The sequence below is a fragment of the Besnoitia besnoiti genome (assembly GCF_002563875.1).
Source record: "Besnoitia besnoiti strain Bb-Ger1 chromosome Unknown contig00007, whole genome shotgun sequence".
In the NCBI taxonomy this organism is placed as follows: Eukaryota; Apicomplexa; class Conoidasida; order Eucoccidiorida; family Sarcocystidae; genus Besnoitia; species Besnoitia besnoiti.
The window spans coordinates 3,438,123-3,454,678 of record NW_021703915.1 but is presented as its reverse complement, the minus strand read 5'-3'; the positions used below and the strand labels follow the sequence as shown (position 1 = coordinate 3,454,678).

At 55.6% G+C, this 16,556-nt stretch overlaps 1 protein-coding gene and 1 non-coding gene across 2 annotated transcripts; one reads left to right on the top strand and one right to left on the bottom strand.

Annotated features, from left to right (window-relative positions):
• The first annotated feature begins 6,907 nt into the window (after positions 1–6,907).
• On the top strand, positions 6,908–6,979 carry BESB_075620. Its single transcript has one exon. It is a non-coding gene; the product is annotated as a tRNA-Ala (tRNA).
• Positions 6,980–7,554: 575 nt separating this feature from the next.
• On the bottom strand, positions 7,555–15,818 carry BESB_074800 (AARP2CN (NUC121) domain-containing protein; the record flags this gene model as incomplete). Its single annotated transcript, XM_029365853.1, has 12 exons — positions 7,555–7,899; positions 8,198–8,428; positions 8,842–8,975; positions 9,333–9,607; positions 10,023–10,150; positions 10,502–10,749; positions 11,193–11,307; positions 11,680–12,783; positions 13,186–13,363; positions 13,956–14,507; positions 14,985–15,187; positions 15,543–15,818. The coding sequence occupies 12 exons, from the start codon at positions 15,816–15,818 to the stop codon at positions 7,555–7,557; spliced, it is 3,789 nt and encodes a 1,262-aa protein (XP_029218337.1).
• Positions 15,819–16,556: the final 738 nt, after the last annotated feature.

Below are 16,556 nucleotides of genomic sequence, written 5' to 3'. Positions count from 1 at the left end.
GCAAAGGAGCGTCCTGGGCCTGCTTAGCAGCGCCGCAAACGGACGGGCGGAACCTGCGCGTTATTTTTGTGGAGGTGCGCACTGCATTCTTATCGATGGAGGGGACATAACACAAACTCAGGGGGGTGACTTGTTATACTTCTGTGGGCATGTCTCCGGCGGTGAGTGCACGCGCCCTGTGCTGCTGACGGCATGTGTCTCCTCACCGACTTTCCAACAGGCTTGCACCAGGCAGAAGGAGTGGCCTGCGAAGCTTTCTCTGCAGGAGAACGTGGGACGCTGTTGGAGGCGCTGCGGCGAGCACGAAGGGAACACCAGACTCGCTCTCGAGCGAGCGCAGGAGGGACATGAACAGAGCGAGACAAGGCGCGCGGTCCCCGGGACGATATGGGGAGTCAGTGCCGCAGGAGCGGAGAGTCTCGAGACAAGAAACCGCGACACCAACGTACGTGGGGGGTGAGAAATGAAAGTCTGTACAGCTGGAGGCTGGAGCGGGAGCTGCGGGTGCAGCGGCTCTGTATGCCTCAACAGGCTTTTCACAGGCACTGTGCCTTAGCAGGTTGGTGTGGTTTCGGGGTGCTTCAGCGTCGCGAAAATAAAGTGGACATGCCGTTCCAGCGCACGAATGCGTTATTTCAACATCACGTGGTAAACTCCTACTAGACACCCAGAAAGGAGAAGTGTGACGAGCGATTAGATTCCGTCAACTGCCTAACGCATAGGAGTGAAAACTGTCATGTGGCTGGCGCTGAATTCCCCCCCTATTCGCATCTAACCCGCATCATTCCCGACAAGACGTGCTTCGACAGGACACGAGGCGAAGCCGATGAGGCGCTTTTCAGCTCTGCTTGTGGCGTGTATGTAGTTACCCCTCAACGGGCCCCTACCTGAGACGGTGGAGCTTTATCACTACTTCCTTCATTCGGCGTAGGGGGATTCCTTTCCTGCCCCTTGTGCGGTCTGCACTCAGCTATTCGAAGACGCGCTCGCGCCGAAGGACGTTTGTCTACTAGGGGCCTGCCCGAACCCGAGGTGTTCTGTGGGAAACGAGCGTCTCACGACAGCGACTCAGGGCACGCCGGATTCGCGCGCGCGGCAAGCGCATGCTCCACGCCGGCAAGCGACGTTGTGTCCGCGGCCTTCTACCAAACGCGTGTCTCATCACAGTCATACCAAAGAAGGAGGATACAGCGACCCCCCGCCGGCCTCCGACAGCTCTTCAGCACGAGACTTCTTCCAAAGTCAGTCACACGTTGAGCAATGTCGAGCGCTATCAGCTTGGGAAAGACTGCTGTCCTCCGACCTCTCACTGATCATCGTGCTGCCGGTCAACCTTAAAAATCTATGAATGCGTCTATTCGTGCATGGCTAGTTCTGCCTAAAGATAACTGGCTGTGAAGAAGGGTTGGCAGCCAGGAAAGCCTCGTCACAGATCGAGTCTACTCAGACAACAACAACAGTCTCAGTCTTTCAGTCGAATCAACCGCCTGAGAGGCCACGAACAAACACAGAGGAGACTTTCATTTCGTTAGCACCAAGCCTTGAGGTATTCTAGTAACTGCACGCTTGGGGCGTCATGCGTAAGGCTGTCGGCTTTCTGGTTGTGTGTGTGAGCAGCTCCTCCTTTTGTGCTGGCTTCTTGCGAAGCCTCTCAACAGCCCCAGCTTGAGGAAGAAATCCCGTGGCAGTGTCTACCGCCTGTAGAAACAAACGAGAATTCATTCCTCCCCGACACTTCCGGTCTCTCGCTTCCAGCCTTAAATGGAACGCGGACGCCCTGCTCGTTGTGGCAGGGGGGGACCCGGATTCAGCACCATGGCTGGACGCGTGTCTGCAAACACGAAAACTACGCGGTCGCTGCTGCTAGCGGCACGAGCTCAGCAGACCACCCCGAGCGGTCCCCGCCGTCGCTTTTACCTCCTGCGCGGGTAGCGCGCCCGCGTCAGGGCGGCGTGGCGGGTTTGTCGGCAGCTCAGCATTCGGCTCGACTTCCAGGACTAGGCAATTCAGCAACGCGTAGCCACAGAACCACACTCTGCAGCAGCCGACCAAGAGCTCTGTCTTCGCCGCTACAGCCCTTTCTGGCTAAGACCGGACGCGCCTGAAGGAGCGCACTTCTGATCCTTCCGTAGGTGCCTACTGGCAGCAATGCAGGCCCTCACGTGAATGCATAAGGCAGGCCAATGCATGTGTACGACAAGGTAGGCGCAGAAGCGGGCATTGAGTCCAGACGGTGTTTGCCATCCTTCCGCTGCCTGAGCACATACACCCCGGCGGTTGTAACAGGTCTGTCGTGTTTTTCCGTTCAGATGTGACACAGAGCGATGTGCGGCCAAGATACGGACAGCTGTCCCTGTCTCAGTAAGCCGAAACATCAGAGTTGGTACAGAACAGGCGAACCAGAAGTGCCCAGCAAACGGACGACGCGCCGCCTTGGAGTACCAAGCAGAAACAGAAAGAGCCCTCAGGCCGCTATCCTCTGATGCCACGTAACGGAAGGAGGCTGAGAGTTGAAATGGCGAGTTGGACATGCCAGGAGAAAGAGAGAGGGGCCGAGCCGTGGCGGCCATCGAGCGCCACAGAGCTGGCGGGTAAGCAATGAGCGTTACCCCCCTCAAAAGTTGAGTGGATGATAGCAACCAAGTCATGAGCATCATCCATTTCAGCGTTCTGGGTTGACAAAAATGCGAACTGCTGGGAGAGGAAACTGGCTAAAATCCCTTCCGGCGCTACCTGCTGTCGCTGGGCGTCAGGGCGGCAGAGCTCGAGCCTGCTTAATTGCGCCTCTGTCAAAGGGCATCCCGGCTCCTGCGGACATCTCGACAGTCAAACGCAAGATAGACAACGAAGGCACGCGTCCTCCAGCCCAAATAAAAATTTCTATGGGCAGGCAGATACTACGAGACATTCGCGTCTGGGCTGCCAGCGGCGTACACGACTACCGGCGGTACAGCCGCCAGAGGAGACACGCAGCAAGAAGGAAGCTGAATAAGGAAAAACGCCATTCCTCAGCAGCCCTTCGAGCATGCATACGGTGTTACAACTGGATTAAATTCCCAGAAGCGACCCTGTCTACAAGCCCTTCAACACAAGAAGAGCCCTCTTCTTCTGACCGTGGGTGAACTTGGGAGTACTCCAACGGGGCCGTTTTGTCTCGGCCGGCTCTTATCTGTCGGCGCAGCTAAGATATGGGTGGGTCGCGTGCCCTCAAAAGCTAGGTCATACCTTCTCGGCCTTTTGGCTATGATCAAGTGTAGTATCTGTTCTTATCAGTGTGACAACTGATATGGGTCCAACTGGACCCAACAATGTCACATCAATTTTTGTTTGGGGAGGTTGGGACCCTAAGCTTGCTTAGACCCTCCTCGAGCGTCGCCTTGCCCTTGCACACCCGGGAAGCGCGGTGCACCCTTTCGACCCTTCGGGGTCAACAATGAGATATCTCGGAAGCAAAAAAGTGGTAGAAGTACAGTAATAGTGTACCCTCTTGATTTTTCCCTGTAAAGGCATTTGAATTTAACAGCCGCTGATCCCAGCATTGGGCGCCGTGGAGTCACCGTCAGTCAGTAAAAGGGAAAAACAAACTGCGCAGTCGCTACGCCCCTCTCCTACCCCACCCACAGCGTCAACATCTTTCGGTTCATCACCATCTTCAATGTTAGAATCCACAAATGAACGAATTACTCAGCCGCAGTACCTATGACGACAATGAATAAATGATACTGCAACGATGCTTTTTCATCCTCAAGGCAACTACCGCGTTGGAGCATTTCTAGCGAAATTGCGCAGGCAGACCCTTCTCCTGGTTCCGTTTTGTCTCCATACGCAAGCCCTGCTGCCTCGCGGGTGGGCGGGCCCCACAGCGTCTTTCTTTCGTCGACTGTACTCGAACAGGATCACTTCTATAGTAAATCCGCTTGTTCACTGTCACAGCGACAGACAACACCTTAAGTCGTGACGATGAGTCGTACATCCCGCCATCCCTTGAAGGGAGGCTCCCTACGTGGTCCGATTTTTCAGACTTTCGCAGGGCAGCTTTGATGATACCGGGGCAGGATGCGCAGGCATCTTGTCCCAATGGCGAGGATGATTCTGAACGACTAGGTGCAAAAAATTTAAGGAGATAAGAGTGGGGGGTTCGTCTACGGCGGTTCGCTGCCAGCGACACAAACAAATTACACGTTTGCTTCCTTACCCTATACTCCTACCGTTTTCCTGTATGTTGCATGCCTTTTACCAGATAAGTGGATAGTATTTTAACGCCTGGTCCTTGTAGTGGCCTGACACTCCAGGTAGAGTCAGCCGAACTGTTAAGTACCGGCGTCGCTGGACCGTTTAAAACTGCTGCATTCATTCAGTTGTATCACGCTTCGGAAATCGACATCCTACGGCTTGTTGCTGCTGGCCGTAGAGTCCGTCTGCGAACAGCGATCCTCGCGGAACACGTCGATTCTTTGCTTTCTACCAGCCGGGTCGTCTCCGCAGCAGTTGCTATCTCGCAATTTCTTGATCGCTCAGGCGCCAGCAAGTGCTTCCGGCAGTGCAGAACTCACAGTGATCAACAAATAAGACGCCAAGAAAAAAGGAATTCCGGAACTAATCGCGATGGCATTCAATTTAGGGTGGGTGGACGAATCGCCGTCCTACCACCCTTGCCCGACGCGCGTTGTATTGCTGCATGACGGACGGACCGCAGGGAAAACTTTAGCGCCCTCCCTGCTGCTGTTTGGAAGTCCTGAAGGCAACTTCCCCCACACGCAGTTCCTCCTTCCATGTTAAATCAAGCGTGAGACCTCATGTGGCTCTAGCGTTTAGGCGGTGACGAGGTTGAACGTGCCTCGGTGTGGAGTTTGCCATGAACTTTTCCTTTACACGCACTCGTGGAGCCAAATAAATGCTTTGGGCCTCGTAGCTTTCGTTGAGCTGATTGCCGCTGTGCCGTAACAGAAGGCAGACGTATATCTCTCCCTTTTCCTTGGAACGACATGCCAAGGCGGTGCATTGCACACACTAGGTTGACTTGGAGTTGACAAAGAACGCCGAGGTGACATAACGGCAAGTTTGCTTCCCGACATCGACACAAGCCGAACTTGTTGGCAAACGCGCGAACGCATTTTGCCGCTACCAGAAATTCTGCAGTTGGCACTCCCGTTGGGAGCCCATAGTCCATCACAGCAGCGGAGTGCAGTGCCCTGCTCCGAACTACGACAGGGCGATGCCTGAGCCGCCCCGAACGCCTGCCAGGTAAGTTTAATTCTTTCCTCCTGTACTCGCCACCACGTGTGTGCTGGGCGCATGGCGCATAGGTGTGGCGGGCGACTATCTCGGGCCCCGGATTTGCGCCAGCTCACCTCAGGCCTTCCACGCGCAGGGGAGCAATTGCCAATCTTCCTTCAAGCGATGTTTCCGACTGCCCTCCTCACACGATTTTTCTACAATAGGGAGAATTTCACGGGCAACCAATGAAACATGGAGGGCCTGAACCCTGTGCGAAGTGTAGTGAAAACCGTGCCGCGTCCGCAACCGGACCAGGCCACAGCGACCGCTGCACACATGCCTCGGAAACCGACTGCTTTGATTTGCTTCGTAACATCACTCCCATCTGGCGTCACGAAGACACAATAACTCCATTTCGTAAGTCCCCCTGCCTGGTGCCTTATCAGACACTCGTCAAGGCGGACGGCACAGTAGACGGCACCCCCTAATAAACGACCTTCGACGCGGGTGGCTTGCTTTCAGCTTTATTCGGGAGCCAGTGAACACACTCCGTTCCCGATTCCACTCATTTCCTTTGCAGCTCTCACAAAGGAACTGCGAGCTGACAAGATAAGAGGGTGGGGGAGGGCTCATCTGAAGAAGAAATGTTCTAACCAATACGGCAGCATGCCCGCGCTGCAGGCAGAGTGCAGCTAGGGCATGCCGATTTTGGTCATCGGCCGCAACTGGAGCTGGAATAGCTGCAGAAGCGTGTATCCCGGGTCTTTCTCGGGGACCAGACAACGACTATGTGAGGGGAACTAGGCCTTCATCTGTGTGTGTGAGACGCGCGCGCTGATCTGCTTGACTGCAGTGCCCGCCGTCGTGACTAAATCCCTCACGCACAACAACTTCGTTCGTCGCCAGTTCATCGTTTCACTATCCTGACGAGCGATCTTCTCCCCAGAGATTACGTTGGTGCCCCCTCAGACGGGCGTGCTATTTTACACCGCTAGCATATACTATTCAGTTTGCCAGCAAATGTCTTTGCCCTCCCGGAAGCAGCCAACAACGGAACATGTACGTGCCACGCGGATCTGCAGAGCGCCATGGGGCGTAAAAGAAAGCGAACACGGCGCTAGGTGGCCACTAGCTGGTCTGAAGACCAAGAACTGTTCTTCCGGCGCATCATACAGTGGCTGCAGCATCGCGGTGAAACGCTTACTTTGACGGGGCTTTTTTCAACAATGGACAAAGCCCGAGGCCACGAGTGAACCGGACTTCCCAGCTCTCTTACGCATCTTCTGGCTTAAGTGGGCCGGGCCAAGAGACCAACGCTTTTCTTCATTGGCACTCGTGGGCACAACTGCTTCATGAGGACACACTGCTGGAAGTTAAGCTACGCCTCACCACCCGTGCGCCACTCTAGATACGAGCATTCAGCAATTCAACGTGTGTAAGTGGCATTCTGTGTTCCAGAGTTGATGGAAGAAATTTGCTGGGCTAGAGCCGATCGCGTTATTCCCGAGAATGCAACGCCAGATTTACGACTCAGCAATCAGCAACCAGCCACGTCTGTTCTGTGCGAAACTTCGCAGATAGTCAGAGCGGCTGGCGATGTATCAAGGCGATGGTACGGCGCAAGTAAACTACACAAAAAAGCAATATATTCCAATGACTATGACGTATAGGCGTTGCCACAGGTGAGCATGGGCTGATGGTGTAGGGGTATCACGTTCGCTTCGCATGCGAAAGGTCTCGGGTTCAATTCCCGATCAGTCCATTTATGGGGTTCAGTATATAAGGTCTCACTTTGTAATTACTCCCAGGTGGTTATTCACCACCGACGAGGCGCCGCCGTAAGAGGGATCGAAATGTCGCCGTCATTTGTGTAGCATAGGGTAGCTTACTCCTGTCCGCAGGACAAACGTTTCCCATGTGGGTCTCGAACTCTACATAGCAGGATTACTGCTGCGGCTTTGCAAAAGTGTCTACCAACCTTCCTCATCTTCAGAACAGGGCTCAACGCGTCTGCGAACTGCTCAGTGTAGATAAGCTGTTAGACGGCTGGCATGCTACGCGCGCAAAATCAGCAGCTTTTGTTTGTTGTTCTTCAAACTATATATCTCCAGGTATATATACATATGTATGTACATATATACGTATATGTATATCTGGATATATATAGTTTGAGGCGTTCACGTAGCAAAAAGACCCCAGCGAAGCTGTCTCCGCTTGTCTGGCAGTGTGACCACTCCGATGGCCTGTGATTGTCCACTTTTTAGATTGTATGTTTGGAGATAAAAAAACAGGTAGTGTCGTTTAACTGTAGTCACGGTGCAGACCTACTGCAGCAAATCAGTCATCTTCGTTTCTGTTGCCTCCCTTGCCGGAGCCAAGCCGCATTTTCTTCCTCATGCCGAGTTCAATTTTCCCCTGTTTCACATAACGCCTCTTTCGTATTTCAGTCTGCTTGCGTACGCGTTCCTCCTCCTTCTTTGCCGCAACTTTTGCCACCTTTTCACGCTTCTCTTTTTGGTGCTCCTTTCTTTTCTCGACACGGGCGTTCTTTATTGTCTGTAGCCGCTGTAGGAGCGCCGCCACACGCCTGTCATATGCGCTCACAAGAGGCTTTCGCAGATCCATTTCCTCCTCAAGCGCCTTGCCCTTCAGTCGGTGGAGCTTGGAAGTCCGATGTTGCAGCTGCGAACAAAAGCGACACATAGCGCACGCACGCAGAATAGTATTCCCTGCTTAGCGACACAATGTAGGCGTCACCGCAGCCTCTCCAGACAGCAAGGAGCAGATAGTTAGTGATGCCAGGTGGAGAACCCACTCAGCTGCCGGAAAATGCCGAGTTTCACATGTCATACGGGTGGGGGGCGAGGGGGGGGGGGGATCGCTAACGGCACCTACCCTGTTCATCCAGTTTTCCTACGGTGTAAGAGGAAACCCGAAATAACCGTTGCTGAGGCGCGAACGGTCTGTTTCCTGCGCTTACTTTCGTCCGAGCGTGGAAGGGCAGCTTGAGCATGAGCTGCTTCGGAACTCTAATCGGGTTGAATTCCTTCGACCTCCGTGCAGCTTGAAGCGCAGCCAAGCTTCCATCTGGGTGGCTACCCGGCTTCGTTGGCGTCGGCATCTGGTACGCCTGGCGAATTTCCGCCTGCGTCCGCAGCCTCTGCCATCCCTCGACGTCCAGCACTGGATTGCAGAATTGCCGCGGTTGTAGCTGCGGATTAACACAGGAAAACACAGTCCCCGTCTCCAGTTTCTCCAATGACGCAGTTCGAATGAAAACACGCGCCAGAGGCTTCGCGAGTCACCGCCACCGAACGCTACACTCTGCGAATGCCTCTCTGACCAAGACGTCACGCGAGAAGGTTATCTCGTGAGTTGAGCACACAGTTCACTCAGTGCGAAGCGCAAAGCATATGGCGAGCGGCTATCAAACACAGCTCACACACACACTGTATGTAGACCTAGATTCGAAAATGCGATTTGATGTCTCCCGGAATAACCCGACGTCTACAACAGGACCCCACGGCGTGCCTCCCTGCCACTGCTACGTTGTTGAACCCGTGGAACGGCGAAAGAAGTTCTTGCAGCTGTGAAGAGCTGTGAATTCAGAGACAGTGGACGTACCTTAATCCAAGTTTTGCAGACTACAAGATCAGACATTAGAATTTTGTCTTCGAACGTTGCGCGGAATGTCCCATCCGTGCCCAACGCCTTCTTGACTTGACCTCGAATGCCGGAGACTGTCTGAATCTTCGAGCCTGCATACGTCCGGCACCGAACAGAAAGTCAAACAAGTCGGCTGTCCAGCCTCGTGATGGCGTGGAACCCATCAACACATGTCTACGATTTGTCCACTTTGTTTTATAATTTTTTCCAGTCTCTCGCAGTCGTTGCCTACCACGCGCCGCGCTCGCTCGCGCGCTGGCGTTTGCCTGTCGTCAGTCCCCCGGTTAATATTCTTGAACCATATTTATATTACTGCTATACATGTAGTGACCAAAATTGAAGTTTTACGCAATAAAATGATATTTTTTAAAAAATGATTTTTTTAATGGGGGGGGGGGGGGGCCTCCATATTGAAGCGAACCGGCCAAACGGTGCGAAGACAGACTTACCCATGCACATGTTGACTTCCAAGTCGGAGTTGAACATGTTTTTGATGAAGGCGGTGTTCTTGAAGATTTTCTTCGGCTCGCCGAGCAGCTTCAGCTTCTTGCTCAACTCCACCGACGGACTCGTCTGGAGCACCAAGCCCGTGGCACTGACGCGGAAGTTCGCCGTCGCACGCGTGTCGCGGATCGCCAAAACGGGCGTCGCCGGAGGCAGCCCAGGAGCCCAGAAGTAAGCCAAGCAGTGGAGATGTTCCGGCGTATACTTCAAGTACCGGATGCTGCAGGCAGCACAGCGAGAGCGCACGACAGCAACACACACGTGAACGAAGCAAAGACTACCGCCCTGCCACGCCTTGAGAGGCACCGACCGTCGAGACACGCAGTAGCTATACAACGCATGCGCTCCATCCGAAAGGGGAGAGCCCGCGAGAGCGGAAACACGCCGGCGTCGGGGAATCCGAGCGAGTAACACAGACAGGAGGTAGCATCTGCGCCGCTGGAAATGACTATACGCCTACACCGTAGCAGCACGACAGCCACGCTAAGATGCTTCACCAGCCTGACGAGCCGGGCGCGGGCGCTTCCGCGTGACTCCTCACCGTTCCCCTGCGCACGCGAACTCACACGCGAGAGGAATGCGGTAGACAAATGCGGCTATTATAGATGAAGGGGGCATGCATCTTCTTGCCTTACCGCGCATTGCTGCGATCTTCAAGCGCATACATCGGAAGCGACTGGAATCGCCGCCACCCTGCGCTGAAGAGAAGGACGTCGTCGCTTTTCAGAACCCTGGGGAACCATCTGTGCTTCTTCACTCGCACCTGCGAGAGTCCGAGAGATGAAGGACACCACACGCAGGAACATGTTGTGGGTCACGCGTGCCACCACCGGTCATTTCCCTGTATGTTTGCAGCGGAGGTTGAAACCCGTGCGAGTAAAAACCGCTGCGCCCACACACCGGGCGGCCAGTTCATGAATAGAAACTGAGGTGCCGCAGGGTCGCAGTCCCTGGTCCCGCTGACCCAAAGCGAAGAGCGGCATGCATAGAGCCGTCTGCAACTTCATACGCACCCTTGCGATCTGCTGTCCTGTTCACGCTGCATAGCGACCCGCGTGGCGACTATACACGCAGCCGTGCGGACTGAAAGCTGAAATTTTGTTTCCTCGCTCACCTGAATGAAAGTCTTAGCCTGCTCCCCCGCGCACAGCCCGCCCAGGAGAACCGGGCGATTGACGTCAAGGCCGTCAAGCCAAGTCTGCGGCAGGCGCTCCACGCGTACGCGAACGAACATGCCGATGCTGGCGCACGCGCCGCTCTGAGACTCGGCGGAAGACGGAAACGGCGAAAACGCGTCGGTCGCTTGGTCTCGCAGTTGAAGACGCCGCGACTCATCCAGAAGCTGCTTCTGCTCGGCAGCATCTGATGAGACAGATGCCACAACAGACACGAGTTGACGGCCTGTTGGCGACGGAAAACGGGACTTTATGAAGAGAGCGGCGACCACACGCCTCCAGGCCTTGCTGATATGCGTGCGTATAAGCCTTCTAGAAACGTACACACGTTCAAGCGGGGATGAACCCCTCATAGCACTCCAAAGTCATGCGACCGCATCAGCAACCGAGCTCGCTCAGCCTTCACAGGGTACGAGCCGGCGCTCCTGCCGCCTATGGATCACCTCAAAGGCGCGTGCAGGCAGCTCTCCAACTAAAAACTGACAGGAAGCATTCCGTTTTCGTGCCACGTACTGGAATTGGAGTCGATACTTCTCTGCTCGTGCATATGCAGTGTTTAGTGGTGTGCTGTATAGGAAATCTTCGCACACGAAACTGACCGCACGGGTACTTCCGCTGCAGTCTCCTTACGCTTCCGCTTCGCCTCTGCTTCTTCCTCTTTTGTCATTGGCGGCTTTTCTTCCGCTTCTTTCTTCTTCTCTTCCTCCTCAGCGCTGCTCCATCCTCCTGTAATGAAAAATCGTGCCTGTACGGTCAAAAGCGGAGGCGAAACACACTGCGATGAACATCTTCCCCGCACGCTTGAAAGGGCTAAAACACCAAAAAGACACCGAACAGCATAGAACGAAAGTGTCCGTCAGCGTGGAAAAAGACATTGGATACGCGAACGACGCCTTCTCGGACACGCGTGCCCACTGCAGCTTTCACTGATGTGCAAAGCATACATGAGACCCATGAACCGCCGCACAGTATCACGGCGTCTCGCTCGCTCTCGCATGCGGCCATCGATATGCTTGCGTGGCTTCCCTCGCTTGCCATCTCACCGACTTGTATCGTCTCGTTACTTCCCTCCCTCCGCAACGAGCTGGTCGCTTGCATTTTCCCGTTGCTTCCTCACTTTGATATCTTCGAGTCGCTCGGGCTGCCAGAAGTCTTTTTTTTCTTCATCGTCCCCAGTCTGCCCGCTGACGGAGGCGTACAAGACCACGTCTGGTACGTACGCGGAGTCTTCATCTGCAGCAGATTTTTGTTTGTCTGAAGCCCTGTGGAGTCCAGCTCGCTTCAGAACCGACGGAACTACAGGCGGCAGATTACCAAGAAGCCCGCCCTTCGGTCCTTTGTCCTTCGCCTCTGTTTCGCCATCCTCCTCGTCGTCTTCGTCCTCAAACAGAGGGATGGTGTTGTCGTCGTCACCGCCTGCGTCTCGCTCTCCTCTGCGTTTTGCCGCCGCTCCGCGGTTGCCCAGCGCGCTCGAGGAGGCGGCTTCTTCACTATCTGAGTCTTCCTCGCCTGTGTGGCCTAGGTAGATGATGTCTTTCAAAGAGGGCGCCCGCGCGAATCTCTTTCGGGCGGCGGCGTGCACCGCTGCGATCGCATCGACGTCTTCCGCTTCCTCGCCCGACTCTTCGCCTTCGTCATCCTCGTCTCCATCGTCGTCTTCTTTCTCGCTGTCGCTCTCGTCGTCGTCATCGTCACACACGGCTTCGTCAGGCCCTTGTGCGCCCGTGGCACTTGCCCTGGACTGAGGCAGCGCTCTCCGTCGCACTCTGCCGTCCTGCGCAACTACCTCCTCGACTTCGTCTCCTCCTTCCTCGTCTTCGCCTTCACTGTCGCCCTCTTCTTCAGCGGCCGGCTCGAGCTGTCGGACGCTGCGCGCCGGCGTCGTCAGCGTCTGCGTCGAGTGGGGTAGCAGACGCAGCTCTTGCGTCTCCAGTTGCTTGTCAATGAATTTGTTTGCCTCCTGAAGCTTCCGCACCATGCGAATCGCTTCGCCCATGTCCTCTTCCTTCTCTTTCTTCGCAAAAATTGGGCGCTTGCCTGCTCCCAAGTCGATCCCGTCCTCGTCCTCTTCCTCCCCGTCCCTCGATTCATCTTCATCCTCCTCGTCCTCTTCGTCGTCCTCATCGTCATCGGACGCCTTCTCAGAGGTCGCCTGCCCTCGGGAGTTTTCTTTCTTCTCGGCGCGCTCTTTGATCAGAAGCTCCGGCCGCGTAAAAGACACCTGCGCGAGGCAGAAACAGACCGCCGCCAAGAAGCGAGCATGGGCTGTTCCTGTCATCTTACCGTCCTCCGCCTCAGCGTACCTCCTCCCCAGCGCTCGCCAGGAAGCGCGACACCTGCTGTTTTTCCGCGGCCTCTCTTCCTATCACCCCTCTACAGGTCGCTCGTCGGCATCGCTGAAGCACCTCCGATGAGACCCGCGATGCCGCACTCCCTCACTGGCTGTCAGCATCGGCGGACGTGCAGCTGGAGACAAACACGTCATTTCCATCCGAAAAGGAAAGGAGAGACGACCCTCTTTCGCAAGGATCTGCGCCCTCTCCCCCATTTTCCCCCTCCAGTTTGACTGCTCTTCCCTCTCGTTCCTCTGCGCTCTCGCCCTTGGAGTCCCGCCCTGCCTTACCTTGGTATCTGGTAGGTGTATATACATCGCGTCCGCATCCACGCGAATGTTGCCCACGTCGCACCCCGGCGCATAGATCGCTCTCTGATGCTCCTTGAGAGTCCGCGGCCGCCCCCGCCGTTTGGCGTCCGCCTCAAGCCCCGTGGCCTCGGCGTCGCCCTCATCGCCTTCTTCGTCCCTGAGGAGAAACACGGGCGCGGAGGGAACGCGGCACGATTGCACTGATAGCGGCGCCGCTCTACTGCCCGCATCACTCCGCTCCCTGCGAAGGCACGCTGCTGCAGAAAACGCAATACGCCGTTCGCTCCGGATGCCCAATCAGATGACGGATCTACTCCGCACCTTCCATACAGGTAGACGACGGCCCCCCCGAACAAGCACTCATCTACAGTTACTTATATAAACATACACGTCTAGCAGCGAGGTTGCACATGCGCCTGGATGAAGCCCTCCCCGGCGTCTACAGAGTCAATTGCATGCAGACCGCAGACAGAGCATGGGCGCTTGCCATCTGAAGCAGCCGACATTGCACGCCCAGGCAGAGCTTCAACGGAGACTCGCAGGAAGGAAGACGCCCGCAGTGCCCAAAACGATTCTTGGCCTAGCACCCCGCAGCCGCGATCAGCCGAGCAAAGTTCCCTCCCCCCCCCGCCGCCTCGTACAGAGGCGTTTCCAGACGCCCGTTTGCGCAGTTAGCATCTAGGGAGTCTCTCGTGAAGGCGAAACTCGGCGAATAGGGTGTGCGCCTGTGGGCGAAGCGCTCGACTTACGCTGGCGCTGAGGAAGGCAGGGCACCCTGGGGAGGCGGGCAGGGGTCGGCGCAGCAGGAGAGGGAAGAGATCTGGAAGTCGCCCGCCCCCGGGATGTGGACCCACTGTCCTTGGCGCATGACAGAGCCGCGGACGTATCCGTAGAAGATGCAGGAGCTTGAGGCGCTTGATGCTCTGCCTTCTCGCTCCTCCTCCTCGTCGTGGTTTTTCGAGGCGGAAAGTATTGAATTCGGTTCGCAGCGGAGTGCGAGGAGGTACGGGTGCGCCGAGCGCCAGGAGAGCGGCGCGTATTTTTGCACAGCGATGTATCTCGAAAGATTGAGGACCTCCCGCTTTTTGTAGCGGCCATACTGCAGCCCCGTGAGGTAGAACAACTTGGCGCCCTCGTAAATCTCGGTCCAAAAACGCGACTTGAGCTGCTTCTTGCAGCGCCGCAGCGCCTTCTGGTTCTGGCGATCTTCCACCTTATCCAAATGCGTGAGCACCCCAATCACGCGCGGGAAACCATGAACCTGAAGAATGTTGATGAACTCAAACGTCTCCATCTCGAAGCTGTACACGCAGAGACGCCACAGAAACACATCCCGACGTCAGGAAGGAGCTGCGGTATGCGCATACAAGACAGCCGAAGACGCGGTTCACGCAGCAGGAAGGGACGCCACCCGACAGCAGGGGAGAGAATCGGTCATCACTAGCACACAATCGTTTGTCTCCTCCGCGCCGCACCTTCCGTCTCACCCCCGACCTTGTGAACGTACCGATACCCGCAGCCATCTCCCTCACAGCACAGACAAAACTAGCAACGCCTCGCATCACCTCGGCGCACGCATGCGACGCCGAGCATCTACCCCCCGGAACGCGAACAGACACACAGATGTATACTGGAATGCTTCTCTACACATCGAGAGGCTCACGCTGCGACACACACACACACACGTGAATAGGCTGACTGACGCCTTCGCAGGCCGTCGGTTCCGCTGAAGATCGAAGCGCGCGAGGCCAAGTGAAGTCCGCTACGAGAGATCTCACCCGAAGTCGGCGTCTACGAGGAGAAGAACGAGGTCGGCGATCTTGGCCAGATCAAGCATTTGCTGCATGTCCGTCCCGCTGCACTCCACGAAGGTGAGACGTCGCTGCTTGGAAGCGACGAGTGTGACGGGGCCTTGGACCACTTGCAGGGAGTGGCGCGTGTAGTGCTTCACCAGCGACCGAATCAGAGTCGTCTTCCCGACCTGCACAACACACGCGGAACGCCAAAAATCCCGCAGACGAAACAAAGTGAAGATGCCACGCGCGAAAAACGAAAAAGAGACACAACTGCGCGGAACGACAGCCGTCTCGACAAGCAGGAGCCTCAGGCGCAGCGAGCATGCAAAAGCGAGATTAAAAGCAACGAGACAGGGGGCATCGAGGAGGAGACACAAACGGGAAAGACAACAACAAGGGTAGAGAAGCAGGGCTCTCAGAGAGAGAGACAAGAGAGAGAGGCAGATACGCTTTACGTACACCGAGAGGAAGCAACAAGGTGAGGAAGCGAAGCGGACAGGGCGGGCGAAGCAGTGAGGATGTGTTGGAGGTTGAGCTTACCCCGGGGGGACCTTGAACCACAACGACGTACGGGGGAGGGATATCTGGCGTTTTGTCTGTTTTCTCCTCCCTCTCCTTCAGCGCCAGTTTATCCAGTGACCGCTGAACCTTCCGCTGCACTGAGACGACACCTCCACTGAAGGTGAACGCTCGCGGGTTGTGCTGCTTCTCCGCCGTCCCATCTTTCTTTTTTAGCTTGTTCTTCTTCTTTTTCTCAGATTTTCCGTGCCTCTGCTGGTGCCGCTTGTGCAGCTGGTCGCCAGTGCTCGTCTCCATCTTCCCAAAAGGAGCAAAAGACAACCTAAGCGGGGCGACAGAGACGCGCCGAGAAACGGCAACGGTTCAACCAAGACGGAAGAAAAAAGTCGGGGGCGTTTTACAAAGCCCAGGGCATACGAAGAGGTATACTGACGGAGACCAGGACAAAGTGAGCAAGCAAAAACGCGAGCCGGAAAAACGAAAGATACAACAAGGCCAGTGAAAAAAACTGGCGATAAAGATGGAAGAAAAGACTTGGATCAAGGCGAAGAGACAGGAGAGTGTTACGGACAAGCTCTGGAGCAAAGGGACGAAGATGAAGCTCCGGGCATAGACAAACGAAGCAAAGTAGAAGGACTACTACTACTACCAGACGTGAGGCCGTGAGGCAACGCGCTCAGAAGATAAGAAGCTGGTCACGGGTGAGACAGAGCTCCTTCCTCCCCTCGCCTGACCTCATCGCCCCTTAGTCTCTCTCTGAAAGGCCGGAAGTGCTCCCCGTTACAGAGGAGAGAGAGAGAGGAAGGAGGCAATGGCGATACGGAGCACTACGTCAAACTGTCGTTCGAATCCCGATCTCGTCCTTCACCCCATTGTCAACCTTTTCGTATCCTTTCCGCTATAGTCAAAGCAAGGAGCTACGTCCCCATGTTCATGCTTGTTCTGCCGCCGACTTGGCTCTTCCTTCGGCCTCGAGTACGGAGGAGTAACACGAGAGGCTCAACCGCCGAGGAGGAGAGGAAAACTCAACAAAGG